At 54.8% G+C, this 18,290-nt stretch overlaps 1 protein-coding gene across 1 annotated transcript; it reads left to right on the top strand.

Annotated features, from left to right (window-relative positions):
• The first annotated feature begins 3,175 nt into the window (after window positions 1-3,175).
• On the top strand, window positions 3,176-10,608 carry LOC139604394 (serine/threonine-protein kinase pim-1-like). Its single transcript, XM_071455563.1, has 6 exons — window positions 3,176-3,194; window positions 7,876-8,693; window positions 8,810-8,860; window positions 9,064-9,430; window positions 10,077-10,253; window positions 10,502-10,608. Exons 1-6 carry the CDS (start codon window positions 3,176-3,178, stop codon window positions 10,606-10,608), a joined length of 1,539 nt encoding a protein of 512 aa, XP_071311664.1.
• Window positions 10,609-18,290: the final 7,682 nt, after the last annotated feature.

Raw genomic sequence — 18,290 nt, 5'->3', positions numbered from 1 at the left:
AAGGAGACCTTGTTGAGCCTGGTGCACACTGGGCACTGTGGGGTGATCCCCTGCTGGTGTCCCAGCTGTCAGTGCAATACCACTGCTCTGATAAGACTGGGTCCTTAAGAAACAAAAGAAGTGTTCAAGCTCAGGGGAGGGGGGGATCTGGTCGCACTTCTCTTCTCTGGCAGTTTCTCTCCCAGGGGGGACATTACATGAGAATTGGGATGCGGTAAAGGACAGGGCTGAGGGCAGCTGCTCCCTCTCTCTCTGGGCTTCGCAGGAGGACGCTGGGAGCTGCTGCCTGGGAAAAGGAATTGGTTGCTGCGGGTGGCCAGAGCAGCTTCCCCAGGCAGGCGCTGTCAGGCGCCTGCAGCACCGAAAGCGTCTCCACTTGGGGCTGCCTTGACAACTGCCCCAGCCCAGCAGACGCCTGAGCCCGGATGGTGCAATCAAAGCCTCACCAGAGGGACGAGAGGACTCCTTGCAGAGCAGATCCAGCCGGGTTTATTAAGGGAAAATCCAAGGGCCCAGCTGCAACCCAGGGTAGAAAGATGGAAACAGCAACCCTCTTCATCTTGCCCGAATTATAAATTTGGCCATCACAATTTTGATTGAATTGGGAGTACGATCTTTTCTGGGGCGCCAATTGAGTTTCTTGTTTCCAATTTTTAATTTGGGTAGTGTTTGGGGTGAGGGTAGTAAGCTGGCCAAAACTGCAGGGGCCCCCTTTGATCTTTGAGGGGATCCCTGCCCACACCCTGTCACCACAGATGAGAAACACTCCCTTGGGAAGCACTCTGGGAAACGGAGAGGACTTAGATAATGTTTTGGCAGTATAATTGCACCAGTCAACATCATTGTATCTCTTATCATTTGGTGATCTATCTTTTCTCACTATCATCTGTGGTTCAGATTTCTCATGCCAATTTTGTTGGGGTGGCTCCTAGAAAAAGTTGACACAAGAAGTCGCTTTGAGAAGCCTGGTAGGTCTAGTTCTTGGAGCTCCTGTGGTGCATGTGGTAAGATCTTCATCCACTCGTCCCAGGTGTCTACCAGGGTGGGCTTCTTACCTGCACAGGCATATTCATTTGGCGACAGGGGGATTCCCACCAGACATGTAGACAGCGGGTCTTTTGCACCTCCCATGGCCATGCAAAAGTTATCCTGCTTGAGAAATTTCCCCAGTGTGACCCATAGGTTTTCTGTTGGTTGTGGCACGACCCATCCAACCGCTGTTTGGATGCACAGGAGCACAGTGACGGTGGCAGCAGCTGTTAAGGTATTTCGGGGTGTCCTGGGAGTGGCCATCTGGTCCTCCAGTGAGTCAGGTATCGACTGTTTGAGCACTGATGGAAACATGAAGTTAGTTAGTTGTCAAGTTAGTTGTCACTGTAATTTTCTTCGTTTTTAGTCAAGTTAGTTAGTTGTCAAGTTAGTTGTCACTGTAATTTTCTTCGTTTTGTCCCTATGGTAGCGAGGGCGAGGGATTGGACATTGGGGCAGGTGGAGATAATTGCCTTGGCTTGGTCTCTGGAAATCTTAAATTGACCTACTAAAGCTGGAGCATTCTGAGGGAAGAATGCATGGCTTAGACGAGCCTGTTGAAAGACATGTGGTGCAGCGGGGAAAATGTGGGTGGCACTTGCTGCCATTGCTAACAAGTCTGCTCTCCGCTTGCCCTCAGTGATGTATCTTGGCAGCTCTGTGTGCGACCGGACGTGCAGAACGTGATAAGGTTGCTCTCTGTGGGAGATGAACACAATTAATTCAGAGAGCAAGCTGTAGAATTTTTTATTTTGGACTTCCTTGATCAGGGCACGCTCTGCCCGCTCTGCTATCCCAGTGACATATGCAGAACCTGTGACTGAATTGAAGGGTTGTTGGAATGTTCGAAACGCCCTCACAGCTGCAGCAAGTTCTGCAGTCTGGGGGGAACCTTCAACAACCTGGATATCAGACTCCCACTTCTGAGTGTCCGGGTCCCTCCAGGTGAACACTGACTGGTGAGATTTGCCTGAACCGTCAGTGAACTCCGTGATAGAGTTTTTGAGTGGAGTTTTACTTTTATCTGATTTTGGGGCCAAATGCAGTGAATCTTTAAAAAGTCTGTGTTCAGGATAATGACTTGAAATTTTTCTGGGATAGCTGTTGAATGAAATTTGCAGATGTTCATTTGTTTGTAATAGAGAATCCAATTGTTCCAAAGTATAAGGGAGGTAAATGCACGCTGGATCGCAAGCTGCGAGGGTCCGGAGGCGATGTCGGCCTTTAATAATAAGTTTGGCTACAAGTTCTGGTGGGGTGGTAAATGTTTGATGTGGTTGGTGCAGCAGAAAAAGCCACTCGATGATGATGAGTGGGGTTTTTGAAGTATCATCCCACTGAAAGAGCAGCACATGGAAGTTTGGGCACTTACCAAAAATACCGAGGCTGAGGGGAAGGGACCGGTCTGTCCGATGTGCCTGGCGGTGTTTGATGGCGCTGGTGACTCTCTACAAAGCCTCCCAGGCTTCTGGCGTTAGCAAGCGTGGGGAAGCCAGGTCGCCGTCTCCTCGTAGAAGGTCGAAGAGCGGTGCCAGTTCTTCTGTGGTGAGGCCCAGGAGAGGTCGGATCCACGTGATGACGCCGCACAGATGTTGCGTGTCTCTTAATGTCTGGGGGTGCTCGTTGATGGACAGAGGTTGAGGCACGATGGTCCTTCCTGTGATTAAAAACCCGAGGTACTTCCATGGGCTCCATAGCTGGATTTTTTCCTGAGCTATCTGAAACCCCGCACTTTCGACAGCTGCGACAGTTTTGGAAAGTGCTGCGTCTGAGTAAGACTTGGTGGAAGCACAGATTAGTACGTCGTCCATGTAATGTAGGTGTGAGACTCTGTCTGAAGTTTCTCTCATCTGCCTCATGATCGTCATTGGGGACCACTGAAGAAAAGCCCCTTGTCTGAAGTTTCTGGCCCTGTTGGAGAAAGTTACATGCCATGGGCCCCGAGACCTGAGCACAGCTCCTGGCATTGCTAAGCTATTGTTCACAGGTGTGTTTGCTGTATGCTACACTGAACCCAGTGAAAGGAAGAAGGGGGCCCCTTGCCTTTGTGCAACAATAGCCTTGGAAGTTGTCCCACCTCTCGGCCTGGCTGGACTTCTCCTGAGTTTTGGGTGGTCCCCCACAGAAGACTTGTCTTACAGCCGCCATGACAGACAGACTGAGATGTACAAGGCCTCTCCATCAAAGACCGAGACATGAAATCCCTGTGTGAAAAGGCCCCCCCACACTCTTTCCAAGGACTGGCACTGAGACCCCTAACCTGGGGGAGGTGTGTGGGGGAGGCAAGCTAACCAAAGCAAGATGGATGTTGCAGGTGCGAGCAGTGGACCAAGAAGACAATGGCTCTCACCCACTGCAGAGAACATGGACTGTGTGTACCCTTCTCTAAATACCATTTTTTCCCCAAAAATACAATAGACTACCTTTGATTCGGTTTCAAGTTTTACCCCTTCCCCCATCAACAAAAAGAGTATAATAAGAGTTCGGATGAAATGCAACCCTGAGATCTCCCCAGACGTGACCTGGTGAACTCCATTGGCTGGACATCAAAGGACTGCGCCTTTTCTATGTTTGGTAGCTCTATACCTTCCTTTCTCTTCCTCCCTCTTTTTCCCTTTTCCCCAATTCCTCCCCAATGCATTTTCTTGTGGTTATTCAATAAAGGTACATTTGTTTTGATTATCACTGCAGCCCCCTGTACCGTGTCGGTGTTTTTTGCACTCTGAGATCAACCCACAAACCATCACAAAACCCGTTCGTAAGGATGGATCGTGACACTTGCATACATACTATAGAAACCTTCTATCAAACCTTAAAAATTCTCTACAAATTCATTTCCAACATTACTGGGTCTGGCACTGCCCAGATCTGGTGTTTGCTGCCACCTCCAGTGCCCAGATCTGGAAATTCCCTTGTTCCGGCAGAGCCAAGTCCAGCAATTTTCTGGTAAAGAAAGCCAAAATCTGGCAATTTCCCACTGCTGACGCTGGCAATGCCAAGATCTGGTGTTTGCTGCCACCACCCGTGCCTCAGTCTGGACATACTCGGTTCCAACACAGCCCAAGTGCAGCAGTTTTTTGGAAAAAGAAGACAAAACGCAGCAATTTCCTGGTGCCAAGACTGTCACCACCCAGACCTGGTGTTTGATGGCACCACCCATGCCCAGATCTGAACATTTCCCTGTGCCACCACAGCCCAAGTACAGCAATTTGCTGGCAAAGAAAGCCAAAACCAGGCAAATACCTGGTGCCTACTCTACTCCGATCTCGTGTGTGCTGACACTGCCAGTGCCCAGATCCGGAATTTTTCAGATGCCTGCACAGCACAATTCCAGCAGTTTGCTGGCACAGAAAGGTCACATCTGGCAATTTCCCAGTGCTGGCACAACCCAAATGCAGCCATTTTCTGGCAAAGAAAGCCAAACCCGGCAGCTTCCCGGTGCTGCCACCAGCACCACTGTCTCTGTCTCTCTGGGAGCCTCTCAGGAACCCTGGGCCAGTCCCGAGTCGGCAGACACCGGGGGCAGCCCCGACACGGCCGACAGCGGGGAGACACTCTCTGTGCCCCGAGGGTACTGAGGGCACCTGGGCTGGCCGCCTTTGCAGCACAAGAGACACCAGAGACAGCGGTAGAAGATAAAGGGCCGACTCTTAGCAGGGGTTAATCCAAGGTTTTATTCCAGGTGTCCCAAAGGAGCCCCTACACCTCAGGGGCCTCCTGCCCAGAGCCCGGGAGATGTGCCAAGGTTACATTTAAAGGGAGGTGGAAACCCAAAGTAGAGAACATTTGACTAACCAAGAAGTGACCCTAAGGGATGGGTACTGGGGGATGGACATTTAGGACAGCGTATGGGGCAAGGCTTGGGGGGCTGACCCCTGGCCTCTGGCTGATCACTCGACATCCTGGACCGAAGCTTCTAGAGGGAGGGGATGGGATGCTGAGTGATTGACAGAGAGCCAGGGTGGGGATTTGGGGATGATCTCAGCAAGGGCAAAGGATTACACAGGGAAAGGGAGGGGGGTACCATCTGGGATGAACCATTTGGGAAAAATATGGGGATTCAAAACCTAAACTATCACAAAGTATTACAATGTATGAAAACACACTACAACACACCACCCAGATCTGGTGCCTTCTGCGCAAGTGCCCAGATCCGGAAATTTCCCAGTGCTGGCACAGCCAGAGTCCAGCAATTTGCTGGCACAGAAAACCAAAATCCGGCAATTTCCTGATGCCAATACAGGCGCCCAGACCTGGTGTTTGCTGCCACTGCCAGTGCTCACATCTGGATATTTCCCCGTTCTGGCAGAGCCATGTCCAGCAGTTTTCTGGCAAAGAAAGCCAAAATCTGGCAATTCCCTGCTACCGTCATTGGCAATGCCAAGATCCAGTGTTTGCTGGCACCACCAGTGCCCAGATGCGGGAATTTCCCGGTGCCGGCACAGCCCGAGTCGAGTAATTTTCTGGTAAAGAAAGCCAAAACCTTGCAAACACCTGGTGCAGGCCCCACCCAGATCTGGTGTTTGCTGGCACTGCCAGTGCTCAGATCCAGCAGTTTCCCAGGGGCAGCACAGCCCAAGTCCAGCAGTTTGCTGGCACAGAAAGACAAAACCCGGCAATTTTCTGGTGTCAGCACCGGCACCACCCAGATCTGCGGTGAGCTGGCACCGCCAGTGCCCACATCTGGCAATTTCCCTGTGCCAGCACAGCCCAAATGCAGCAATTGTCTGGCAAAGAAAGCCAAAACCCAGCACCACCCAGATCTGGTGTGTTGGGGTTGGTTTAAAAGAAGAGGGAGACCTTGGCTTAAGGCTGTGGGAAAACCCTCTTTAGTTGGGGTCAGCAGGAGCTCCCGCCCATAATCCTCTTGTTCAGTTATGCAGATTGTTACTAGAAAGTTCTGAGTTCTCTTTGCTACCATTGGTTACATTTTACTGCAAAAATTGTAATATTCATAATCCTTCCTTCCTCTTGGATCCTTCCCTCAGATCCCACCTTAACCCCTCCCCATATATAAATGTATAAATATCCCTGCAGGACCCTGGGCCTAGGCTTTTTTCTGCTTTGCTCTGCGTACTGTGCACACCGTCCTGTTTGTTGTGTTTGCCTTCATTAAAGTTCTGTTTCCAGACAAGCAGATGAAAGCAGTCTCTGTCTGTAAAGTGGCCAGAGCTGGTTCTCAGGGAAACCACTGGCCAATGGTCCGGACGAGGACCAGAAGGTTTCACTGGTGTTTGCTGGCACCGCCAGTGCCCAGAGCTGGAAATTTCCCTATTCTGACACAGCCCAAGGGCAGCAATTTGCTGGCACAGAAATCCAAAACCCGGCAACTTTCTGCTACTGGCTCTGGCACCGCCCACATCTTGTGTTTGCTGTGCCAGTACCCAGATTTGGAAATTTCCTGGTGCCAGCAGAGCCCAAATCCAGCAGATTTCTGTCGCTGCCAACGACACCACCCAGATCTGGTGTTTGCTGGCAGCGCCAGCGCCCAGATCTGAAAACTTCCTGGTGCCAGCACAGCCCAAGTCCAGTGATTTGCTGGCACAGAAAGCCAAAAGTTGGAAATTTCCAGGTTCTGGCTCCAGCACCATCCAGATCTGGTGTTTGCTGGCAGCGCCAGTGCCCAGATTTGGAAATTTCCCAGTGCCTTCACAGCCCAGGTCCAGCAATTTGGTTTTAGCTAGCTTAGGCAGAGAAGTTCCTGGGACTGGGACTTTCCTTTTTCTTGGAACTGTTTAAACCTGCTCGGGACTGAAAACCCAGAAAAACACCAGAAGCTCACACCTGTGGCCCACTGAGGTCTGGGGCGCTGCATTCCAGCACCAGAGGGACTTAGAAGAGACCGAGTGAGCCAACTACAACCCACAAAAAGCACCTTCTGAATTTGCCATCCCTTCAGCACTGTCAGAGGTTTTATTTAATATTATTCATTTTTCATGCTTGTGAATACTTTACTTGTTAAATAAACAGGGTTTCTTTTCACTTTTCTCCAGGGAAGACTTTTTCTGAACTAGTAGGGGGAGAGGCCACTGGAACTTGATTTCTAGACGGACCCCTTTTGGAGGCTTCCTCCCAAAATTTGCCCTAAAGCAGCACAAACAGTCACAATGGAAACTTCACCAGTGGCACAACACCCCAGCCCACCAGGAAAAGAAAGGACATGTAAAGTGCTCTAAACACTTGTCCTGCTTTGCTGCAAAAGTCCTGCTGCAGACACTGTGCAGTGTGGAAAGCCAAGAGAAGCTGCAGCTGGTGGCAAAGCTTGGGACAGAAGCTTGACCTTGTTCTCCAGGAGAGATTCTTGGGAAGAGCAGACAGGAGAAGATTCCTGGAAAACGGAAACAGCTTTCCAGAAGTGAAATGTAAATGAAAGAAACAATCCAAGATGTTTTCCTTTATTTATTTCTATACTCCCCTTTTCCATGTTGCACTACTTCTCCATCCCAGTAATTCCAGATGCACTGCACCTCTAAGATCAGTGGCTTAGTGATTTTTAGACACTCTAAAATACCATGAGCCACACTGAGTTTTGCTTCCCCTGTTTTTACTGGAAGTCAACACTGGAGATGTAAGTGCAGTGCTGGGCTCAGGTAGGAATCCTAGCCCAAGGGAAGGTGTCCCGACAGTGTTTGCCCCTCAGCCAGGCCAATGCAGAGCAGCAAGCGAGGGGATTGCTGTGCCAGTGTGCAGGAGTCAGGGCTCTGCACCTGGGCTCAAGGCTGCAAAGTTCCCGTGTTTGGACAGACTCAGGGGCTGTGCCCGGGGCGCGCGGGGCTCGAACGTGGGGCTCGTGGGGCGAGCGGGGAACGCACACGGGGACGAACGGCCCCGGTGCTTCAGTTGCAGCGGCGGCAGCGGCGGCAGCAGCAGCGGCGGCAACAGCGGCAAAAGCAGAAAACCAGATAATCTATAACGATCTTTCTCTTTCTATCTTTCTTTCTCGTTCTCTCTTTCTTGGTCTTTCTCACTTTCTGTCTCTGAATCTCCCTTTCCCGCTGTCGGGCACCCTTCTCCCGGGGTCCCTTGCCCGGCGTCCCTCTCCTCTCCCCGCCTCCCTCTCGTGTCCCCGCCTCCCTCTCCCCCTGCCGGGCCGGGCCATGCCCCCGGCCCGCCCCCGGCCCCGGGCGGGGCTGCCCCGTGCCCGGCCCCGCCCGTCCCGCCGCGGTCTCGCCTCCGCCCGGCTCTGGCCCTACTGGCGGTGGCGCTGCTGGGCGGGCATCAGTGCCGTGTGCGGGGGCGGCATCGCCGCCCTTCGCATCCGCCTGGCCCGAGCCCGGCCCCGGCCCCGAGGCAGGCTCCAGCCCCGAGCCCGGCCCCGGCCCCGGCTCCTGCCGGGGCCCGCGGAGGACACAGGCGGCGCGGCCGCTGCCGCCGCCTCCGCTGCGGCTTCCCCGGCCCGAGCTCCGCCGCTCGGCAGCGCGGCCGCCGGCCCCGAGCCTCCCGTGCCGCGTTGCGAGGAGCGAAGGCCTGGGCATGGCCGGCCCGGGGCGGCTGAGGGGCGCTCGGGGGCCGTTGCTGGCCCCGGGCCGAGCGCTGACAGCCGCGTCCCGCCCGCAGGGACGGCGCACGAGGCCCTGCAGGAGCGCTACCGCCTGGGTTCGCTGCTGGGGCGCGGAGGATTCGGCAGCGTCTTCGCGGCCACGCGGCTCTCGGACGGCGCCCCGGTGAGCGGCGGGGCCGGCGGCGGGCGCAGGACGAGGGGGCGGAGGAGGAGGAGGAGGAGGATGGGGCTGGGCAGGGCGGGCGGCGAGCTGAGCCCGCTGCTGTCCTTGGCTTGCAGGTGGCCATCAAGAGGGTGCCACGGAACCGCGTCCGGCACTGGGGCGAGCTGGTGAGTGAGCGGGGCCAGCGGCAGCAGCCGGGGCTGCCGGGCGGGGATGAGCCGAGGCCCGGCACGGTGGAAGCCGCCAGGACGCCTCGAGGGGGAGCGGGCGTGGGCGCAGCGCAGGGCGCAGAGCATCCCGGGCTGGCTCAGGGCTTCCCCAGGCCTGGCACGGCATCGGCCCCACTGAGGGCATCGTGCTCCTCCCGCAGCCCGACGGCAGCAGGGCCCCGCTGGAGATCGTGCTGCAGGCCAAGGTGTCCACTGGCTTCCCCGGCGTGGTGCAGCTCCTGGAGTGGTTCGAGCTGCCCAACCACATCGTGATGGTGATGGAGCGGCCAGAGCGGTGTCAGGACCTGCATCGTGTCATTCGGGCACGGCGGTTCGTGCCCGAGGAGGTGGCACGGGAGCTGTTCCGCCAGGTGCTGGAGGCCGTGTGGCACTGCACCAGCTGCGGGGTCCTGCACAGGGACATCAAACCAGAGAACATCGTGCTTGACCTGGCCACTGGGCAGGCCAAACTGATTGACTTTGGCTGTGGCACCTACCTGCAAGACACAGCCTACACCCACTTTGCAGGTGAGCCCACGTAAGGGTGTACTCCTGGTGCCGGGATCTCATGGCCCAACATCTCCCAGCCCAAGCTGGCTGTGGCAGCAGGGATTCTCCCTTTTGCTGCCAGTCAGGGGACTGAGTCTTCAGCTGAGTTGCTTTAGAGCGGGGCTGGGTGGGGAGCCATCTTCCAGCCCTGCTGGCAGCCTTTGCCAGCCACTCTGCCCAGGACTGGGGCTGGGCTGGGGCAGCCAGCCCGACCAAAAACCCCCGTGGGTGGGGGTAGCAGAGAGGGGGGTGGAACCTGTGCCCCAGCCAGTTTGGTGTGCAGGCGAGAGGAAGGGCTTGCACTTCTCAACTCGCCCTGTTTGCCTTGGCTTCCTAATATTTTTGGGGCAATGCAGACAGGGAGGATAAGGGCATGTTTTCCCCAGCACAGAGAGGGTTTTTCCTCTGCATGTCATGGTCAGGCTTAGCCAGGGCTTCCTCTGCCCTCTTCTGACACCAGTGACTTCTTTTCCAAGCCTAAGTTTGTGCACAAGTCCCAGGTGCTGGCGAGAGGGCAGTGGTCACCCTGTGTGCCACTGATGCAGCCCCCGCAGGCCCAGGGATGCTGGGGCCAGGCTCTGGGAGCAGCAGCATCCCCCTGCTGAACTCCATCTGTATTCCATAGGAACACCATCCTACAGCCCCCCGGAATGGAACGACTTTGGCTGGTACCATGGCGAGGCAGCAACGATCTGGTCCCTGGGCATCCTGCTGCACCAGATGGTCTGCGGGGAGCACCCTTTCAGGAGGGGCCGGAACTTCAGCTGGGGCCAGCTCCCGCTGCCACAAGGGCTCTCTCAAGGTGGATCCTCTTCTCTGGGCACGGGGGGAATCCCAGGGCTGGGAGCCAGCAGCGGGCTCGTGAGCATCCCGCTCTGGCAGCTGCTGAGGAGGTGGCACATGTCCTGCTCTCCTCCAAAACAGGGAATGGATGGGAAAGTTTAGGCCCAACCCTGAGCACATCCAGCAAGGCCTGGGCATGGCAATAGTGGGGCAAAGCCAACAGGAGCCTTCTCTGGCTGACCGGCAGTTTCTGCTTTCTCTGCCCAGAGTGCAAAGATCTGATCAGGTGGTGTTTATCCGTGAACTCCTTGGAAAGACCCACATTAGAAGACCTGTTCTCTGATCCTTGGGTGCAGGATATTCCTCGGCCCTAGAAGAAGGGAGAGAGCCACAGGCACACTTTGATCCAGGGCCCTGGTAAGTTGCAGCTCCACACATGCCGTGGCAATCAGAAGCAAAGGAACCCAGACCTTTTTGTGCTGCCTGTGTCACTGCACCGGGGTCATGGGATGGGCACACGCAGCCCTTGTGCTGCAGCTGAGCTGCTCTGCCCAGCACTGGTGGCCACCATCCAAGCTGGTTTTGCTTGTGCTGGTTCCCTGACAGCTGGGGCCCTGGGCAGAGCCCTGAGAGCCTGGTCTCCCCCCAGGGAAGGAGAAGGAGCCCCTGGAGAAGCTGTACCGGGTGGGGATGCTGCTGCTGCTGCTGCTGCTGCTGCTGCTGCTGCTGCTGCTGCTGCTGCTGCTGCTGCTGCTGCTGCTGCTGCTGGAGACAGCCAGGATGGCACCAAGGATGAGAAGCTCTTCCTCAGCCTGGCCACTGGAGGCTGAAGGTGATGGACTTTGATTCTGGCACCTTCTTCAAAGCCAAACTCCACAGGGAATTTGCAGGTGAGTCCCCACCCGGGGAAATGCTGCCAGATTTGGGCATGGCCCAGCCTGGCTGGGAAGCAAAGGTTCCCCCTCTGCTGGGGCAGATGCAACTCATTCTTCAGTTGCTGCCCAGCTGCTTTTGGCAGGGCTGGGGCATGGGCTGGGCTGGGTACGAAATGGGAGTGGGCTCCTGGCCCTGCCAACAGCCCCCAGCAGCCACCGTGGCCTGGGCTGGGGCTGGGGCTGGGGCAGCCAGCCCGACACAAGCAAAGCCCCATGCTGGGAGCAGAGGTGGGACTCCAGAAGCTGTGCAGGGGCTGCTTTGCTCTGCAGGCAAGGAAGGGCTGGGCTGCTGCACTGCCCTTGTTTGCTTTGGGATCACCGTGATTTTGGGGGGCAGTGCAGGGTGGAAGTGAGAAAGTGTGGGCTTCCCTCAGCCATGGCTGGGTTTTTCCCTACCATGTAGGAGTTGGGCCTTCCTCAAGGCCCTGACAGAGATAAGAGTTTTTCCTGTTTTTCTTGTTTTCCCTTTTTGTCTCTAATCTCTTTTCAGGAATGTGTTGTTTGTTTTTCCAGAGGAAGCGTTCCAGGTGGTCCAGTGCAGATGGGGAAGTGCTTGGGAGCAGCTGTGGCGTGAATGGGCGGTGGCCTTGGAGAAGGCTGAGGACGTGGTTTGGGAGCAGCTTTTCTTGCAGCCGTGGCTGGTGTGAGGTGGGTCCCTGTGTGCTTGGCAGGGTGGGATCAGAGCTTTTGGGAGATGGCAGCGAGCACAGGAGCATCCTGCTCTGGGCAGCTGCTGAGGGCTGGATGTGCCGTGGCTGGCTGCAGGCTGGGCACATGTCCTGCCCTCCTGCTCTGCTGCCAAAGGCAGCAGGGATGGGCAGCTCTGGGCACAGCTCTGGGCACAGCCAGCATGGCCTGGGCACCGCAGGCCTTGGCACAAGGGCACAGGAGCCCTCAGCTGACGGGCACTTTCTGCTTTCTCTCCTTGCAGCCGGGCTCTGCGGCTGCTGAGGCTGCTCTGGGCTCTGCCAGGGCTCTGCTGGGCTCAGCCCTGGGCCCAGCTGGGCTGGCTCTGCCCTCCCATTGCTCTGACAGCTTTGCATCAGACGAGCCCCTTGCGAGCACAGCGCCTGAGCTTTCTGCTTTGGCAGCTGAGTGAGACTGCTGCAGGCCCAGAGATTGCAGCTGGGGACACACATCCAATTGGCAAGAACCCAAACCCTCCACAGTCCCAGCTGAACGCCTGGATCTGCACAGGGTGTTTGTCTGTCCCATTCTTCCTTCTTGATTGGCTGGAATTGTGCAATTGCACTTTCTTCCTCCTCTAGAAGTGCCTGAGTGGGCCAAAGCTGGCGAGTGGGCCGTGTTCCTGAGGCAGTGCAGTCTGGAGCTGATGGATGGAGAATTGCCCTTCTGCACTGCCAAACCAGAGCAAAAAGCCCTAAGTGGGACTTTGTGTCTCTAAGAAATCCCTGACAGTTTCAAAGGGAATGTGCAGCTCCTTCCCAGGCTGAGAAGGAAGGGCATCTTCTCAAGGATTTGGGCTTTGACAGAGTTTCCATTCCCAGTCCTGCTTGGAGCGGGAAGGGCACAAAGCAATTTCCTCTTGCTTTGAGCACAATTTCAAATGGCAATGTTGGAAACAAAGCCCAGAATCTTTTAAAAGGCTGCTGGGGTCAGTAAGATGGATCCATGCCATCAGTACATTTACCATGTAAATAACTGAGTTCCCTTTTAAAAAAGATCATTTACCTCTTAATGCAAAGTTTCAGAAGTTTTTCACTAACACTTGGGTTTTGTTTTCATCTTTCACATTTTATATAGTTTTTTTTCTTTTTCCTTTTTTTCCTTTAAATAGAAAACATGTCCTACAAAAGGAGTGTCCTTTGCTCCTGGTTCCTGTGTGGAGCAGCTCCCTTGCTGCTGGCTGAGCTGCTCAGGCAGAGCCCGGCAGCTCCTGGCCCTGCAGGGCTGAGGCTTTTCCCCGTTGCTGGGCACAGACTGATGGAGCAGCACTGCTGAACACGGGCACACACAGAGGGCCCAGCAGCAGCTGCCTTTGGCCACCTGAGGCTCCAAGGCCCAACCTCTGAGCAGCCAGGGCTGGAAGAGACTGCCAGCATCTGATCCCTGACTCTGGGCCAGGGCTGCACAAATGACCCCACAGCAGCAGCAGCAGCAGCAGCAGCAGCAGCAGATGGAGCTGACTTTCAGCACAGCCCCTGGCCCTGTTCCCTCCCGTGTGCAGCGGTGTCACAGCAGCCTGAGGCACCTGGGAGCCCCCAGAGCCAGCAGGGACTTGAGATGGCAGCCCTGGGCTCCTGGAGGCTGTGCAAGGAACGGAGCTGGGCACTCCCTGTCCATGGGGAGCTTCCAGATGGAAAAGGCTGCTGTGCCCAGGCAGCTCCAAGGGCACAGAAAGGAGGCTCTGGAGCACTGGATCAGTGCCAGTGCCACAGTCCTGGGCAGCAGCCAGCCAGCCCTGGGGGAACAGAGGGCACAGCAAGAGGGACAGAAGCAGGCAAGGGCAGAGACTGGGAAGAGCCCGGCCCGCGAGCAGGAACAGCTGCTCCATTGCACTCTTGGAGAAAGCTCTTGGCTGCTTCAAAGCGCTGAAAGGCGTGAAGGGCAGAGAGGAGGCCACAGCAAACAATGCTCCTGTTTGCACAGCCTCCCCTCTGCGTGTCCCAGAAGGAATTGGATGGACTGGATTCGTCTCTCCGAGTGCTCTCGTTCAGCATGAGCAGCTCAGCACCAGCAGCTGAAGGAGCTGAAGCCTCAGGCCACAGGAGCTGGGCAAGAGGGAACTTCTGGAGCAAAGTAATGCTGCTGAAATAGCCCCAGCTGAATGCAGCGGATATCATCATGGAATCACAGAATCCTTTCTGTTGGAAAAGCCCTCTGAGCTCACCCAGTGCAGCCGCTCAGCCAGCAGTGCCAAGCCCAGCACTAAAGCACGTCCCTGAAGTGCCAAGGCCTGGACAGCAGCCCTGAGTGAGGCCTGGACAGCAGGCCCTGAGCCAAAGGTGGCCTCTGGAGGAACCTTCCAAGCAAAGGTTATCTTTGTATCTGCTCCCTGATGAGATATGCATGGTCATTAGCACTGTGATAGATGTAGCCACTCCTTAGTGAAACATGGATGGACCTTTGTGTACTTAGAAGCCAGAGAAGGCCATGAAATCTGACATCTGGCCTTGTGTGGGGCTGAAGGATCAAAGTCAGCTGCCTTGGCTCCTCCTTGAGGCCTGGCCAGGCTTTGGGAGGGAGCCAAGAGGAGGATGAAAGCAGATGTTGGCACACTAGCAGTGCTGTCAGTTTGTTCATGCAGCACTGTCAGAGCTGGGCCCTCTCCCAGCGGGCTTGGAGCCTCAGCTGGGGCTGGAGGCACCTGCAGGAATTGCCAGTGCCCAGGAGTGGCTCTGCAGCCCTTGGCTGTGACAGCTTCCCCAGCTGCTGTGTGCATCTGGGGGATGGCAAAGGCTGAGGGGAAATGCTGCTGCATCTTTCTTAACCACTGCAGGCAATCTTTGGTGGGGATGATTGGGTGCATTGCTGAGCTGCTCCTTTTGTGATTCTTTGCTGCTCTGAACTGCAGGAAATGACACTGATTCCTTCAGTTGGAGTCTGTGTCTTTGGTGCTGACTTTGGCCACTGGTCAAACCAAACTGGCCCAGTCTGGCCAGATCCCAACCAAATGTCACTTGTTCAATGTCAATGTGAGGCATCAGTGCCATCAGAAATTCCCAGATGGGAAGCCCTTCCCTGGAGTTCCCTGGCTCTGGAGTGGGCTGAGGGGGGAGCCCCGTGGGAGCAGTGGGGCAGTCGGGTAAAAGAAGCTGCAGCCCTGGATGTCTTCAAATGCATCCAAAAACTGCACATGGAAAAGGAAAAGGACTTGTGGGTTTGGGCAGACAAAGATGAATTTGTTAAGAGTCCATTGGAAACAGCAGCTTCAGAAGGAGCAATTATTGTTGGAATGCTCCCACATGGAGCAAGAGCAGAAGGTTTTAATCTTGAGCTCAGCTGCATTTGTACCAGTGAAATATCAATATAATAAATAACTATATGCATTTATTGTATAATAAGACCTTAATATATATATATATTTGTGTATTTATATATATATGTATTATATATATGTATTATATATATATATGTATGTATTATATGTATTATATATATATGTCTGTATCTATCTGTCTATATGTATATCAATATGTATATCTACATATGAAATAATAATAATGTGAAATAGTGCTGACAATACTAATTTGGTAGCTTTGGCTGCTCAGGGATGTAACTCTAAATACCCTACAGAACAGGATTGGCCAGGGCCCTACTGTCAGTGGTCAACTTTGTGAGATTGTATGCAATGTAAAAAGGAGGAAGGGAGGAAATTGGCTATTTTCCCAGGGTTTGCTGATACTGTGATGCAGAGGGCTTTGTCTGTTGCTGTGAAAAATACAGGGATGAAGCCTGCAGGGTTTTTCATGTCCCAGACTATGCACAAGCTGCAGGATTGGTTGAACGGGTGAAGGGGTTGTTAAAAGAGCAGTTGAAAAAATGAGGAGATGGGAACCTTTGCCCATGGAGAACCCATCTCCCAGATGTGCTCCATGCCCTGAACAATGGCCCACGGGGGAAATGGAAACCCCCTGGCTGTGCACGGCTGCCCCCAATTTGCAAATCCAACCATGGGCAGTGAGACTTGGACTGCCTGGGAAATTGTTCTGGCTGTGATGGCCCCTGGCAGGGCCAGCCCAGAGGCTGCAGGGCTGGGCCTTCCTGCATTGGAATTCATGAGGATGAATTCAAAGCAAATGAGAGCCATCAATACTGAAACAGGAATTCAGATTCCTCCAGGACACTTTGCTTTGGTAACTGCTCCCTTGGAGCTTGGCCTTGCAAAGTGTTCATGTCATGGCAGGAGGAATTGATGCAGAATATGCAGGAGAAATTACAGTAATTCTGTGAAACAATAGTGACCAGGATTGGATTATTCAACACCATGACAGGGTAGCACAATTATTGATTTTGCAATTTTAGTATTGTGAAAAAAGGAGCTCCAGCTCCAATCACCACCGTTTGTGGAGATAAAGGGTTTGGATGCAGCAGTCCTAATAATGGAGCCAGAGTGTGGGTCCGGAGGCCAAATGGCCCTCCCGAGGCAGCTGAAGGAGCAGCTCCTGGGAAAGCCAACTCTGAGTCCTGAAAGCTGGGCAGGAGCAATGGGAATGTGTCCCTGCAGCCAAGGACTGTGTGTGAGAACAAGTAGATGTGACAGGATATTGTTTTACACATGCTGCCAGACCAAATCTCCGTTTGCCCCAAGGGCCCCTTTGGCAAATGCTCTGATCCACGGGGCTCCATGGGAAGGCTGCTGTGACACTGAGGGACTTGCACAGGAATTGCATCCAGGAGCCCGGGTGCCCCTCAGGGACTGGGACCCGGCCCCTTCCAGCCAGAGGGGAAAGGGCGCCCCAAGCCTTGTTCGCCCCAGACAACATGGTAAAGCTGAACAGCAAAGGGCCTGGGGGCATTATTCTGGAATTAAAAAGGTGCCAGCTCCATGGACAACAGAATTCTTGTTCCTAACTCCAAGGAGATTGAGAAAAAAGAATGAAGAACGGTGTCACTAAAGTACTGCTGATGTCTGTAAGGTGTACCTTGATAGTCAGCCAGAATCTTTGTCTGCCACAAACACCTCTAGTGTTTGACCAAGGGGTTAGTCATCAAAATGTAATGATGAGTTCTGATGGATTGCTGAGCTTCTTTTGTAATTCTTTGCTAATGATGATGTGCTTTGCTGAGCTCTTCCTTTTGTAATGCTTTGCAGCTGTGCATGATATAAATGCCACAATTCCTTCAGTTGGTGTCTGTGTCTTTGGTAGTGACCCTGCCCACTGGTGAAACAGGGCCCCCTCTTGCCTAAGTGTTAGCTGGGAAGGCAAAAAGCCTCCCTCCAAAATTGCCCCCTTGCTCCTTGTTCCCCCCCTTCATAGCCTGAGCATGATGTGCTCTGGTCTGGGCTGTGCCCGGGGTCAGTTGGGGTCACCTGTCCTGGCTGTGTCCCCTGCCAAGCTCCCCTGCAGCCCCAGCCCCTCCCCAGCGTGGCTGGACGAGGGGCAGGACAGGCCTTGGCTGTGCTGCAGCTCAGCAAGAACAAAACCATCTCTGCGTGCTCAGCGCTGTGCTCAGCACCCGGCCCAGCAGTGTCTCAGTGCCAGGGGCTGTGCCCTCAGTGCCTGCCAGGGCTTTCCATGGCAACTGCCAGGCCAGGTGCCCCAGGTGTCCCCCCCAGTGCCGGTTGCCATGGAAACAGTGCCCAGCCCTGCCCCTTTCTGTCTGGCTGACCTGGCCTTTGGCCCTGGCAGTGCCCTTGGCTGCTGGTTCCTGGTGCCTGAGCGGCCAGCGCGGCACAGGGCAGGTGGCCATGGCACAGCCCCCAGCAAGGGATCCCCTCTGGCTCTGGGCACTGACACCAGCCCTGAGCAAGGGGCCCAGGGCAGCTTTCCATGCCCACCAACCATCACAACGGCTCCGGGCATTGCTTGCCATGGCACCAAACCAAGGAACGGGTCCCCGTGGCCGTTGCCATGGCACCTGCTGGCACCAACCAGTGTCACTGCAATTGTACCTGGAACAGCCCTGGCACCGCTTTGTCCTCAGGGTTGCCATGGCAGCCCAGGGCAGCAGCAGCTCTGCAGGCAAGGGGCCATGGAACCTGGCTGCAGAAATGGCTCCTGGGGCTGCTTTCCAAGGAAACCTGAACTGATGGCGGTTGCCATGGCACCCTAACCCAGCACTGGGGTCCCTGCAGTGTCCATGGCAACAGCCCCTTGCAATGGCCCACTGCCTGTTGGGATGATGATTCACCCTCACAGCTGGCCCAGGGCAGGGCTGGAGTGCTCTTGGTGCCACCTTGGGCTTGGCACACACTTGAGGAGGATGTCTGTTTGCAATGGGGAAACTCAGGAGTTTTAGATGACTTCAAAACTCAAAGAAGGAAAATCCCTCTTTGCCTGAGTGCAGCCACTTCTCCAAGCAAAGCAGCTCCCAGGTGAGGGAGGAGAGACACCATGGGCTTGGGGAATGTGGAGCAAGGTTGTCCACACTGGCTCAGAGCTCAAGGCACAGCTTCTCTGAGCAGGCCAGACCTCCTTAGGACAGTCCCTGCATCA

The sequence above is a fragment of the Agelaius tricolor genome, unplaced genomic scaffold (genome assembly GCF_023055355.1).
Source record: "Agelaius tricolor isolate 1412-34295 unplaced genomic scaffold, bAgeTri1.0.p SCAF_50, whole genome shotgun sequence".
NCBI lineage: Eukaryota > Metazoa > Chordata > Aves > Passeriformes > Icteridae > Agelaius > Agelaius tricolor.
This window is presented reverse-complemented; position numbering and strand designations above follow the sequence as displayed.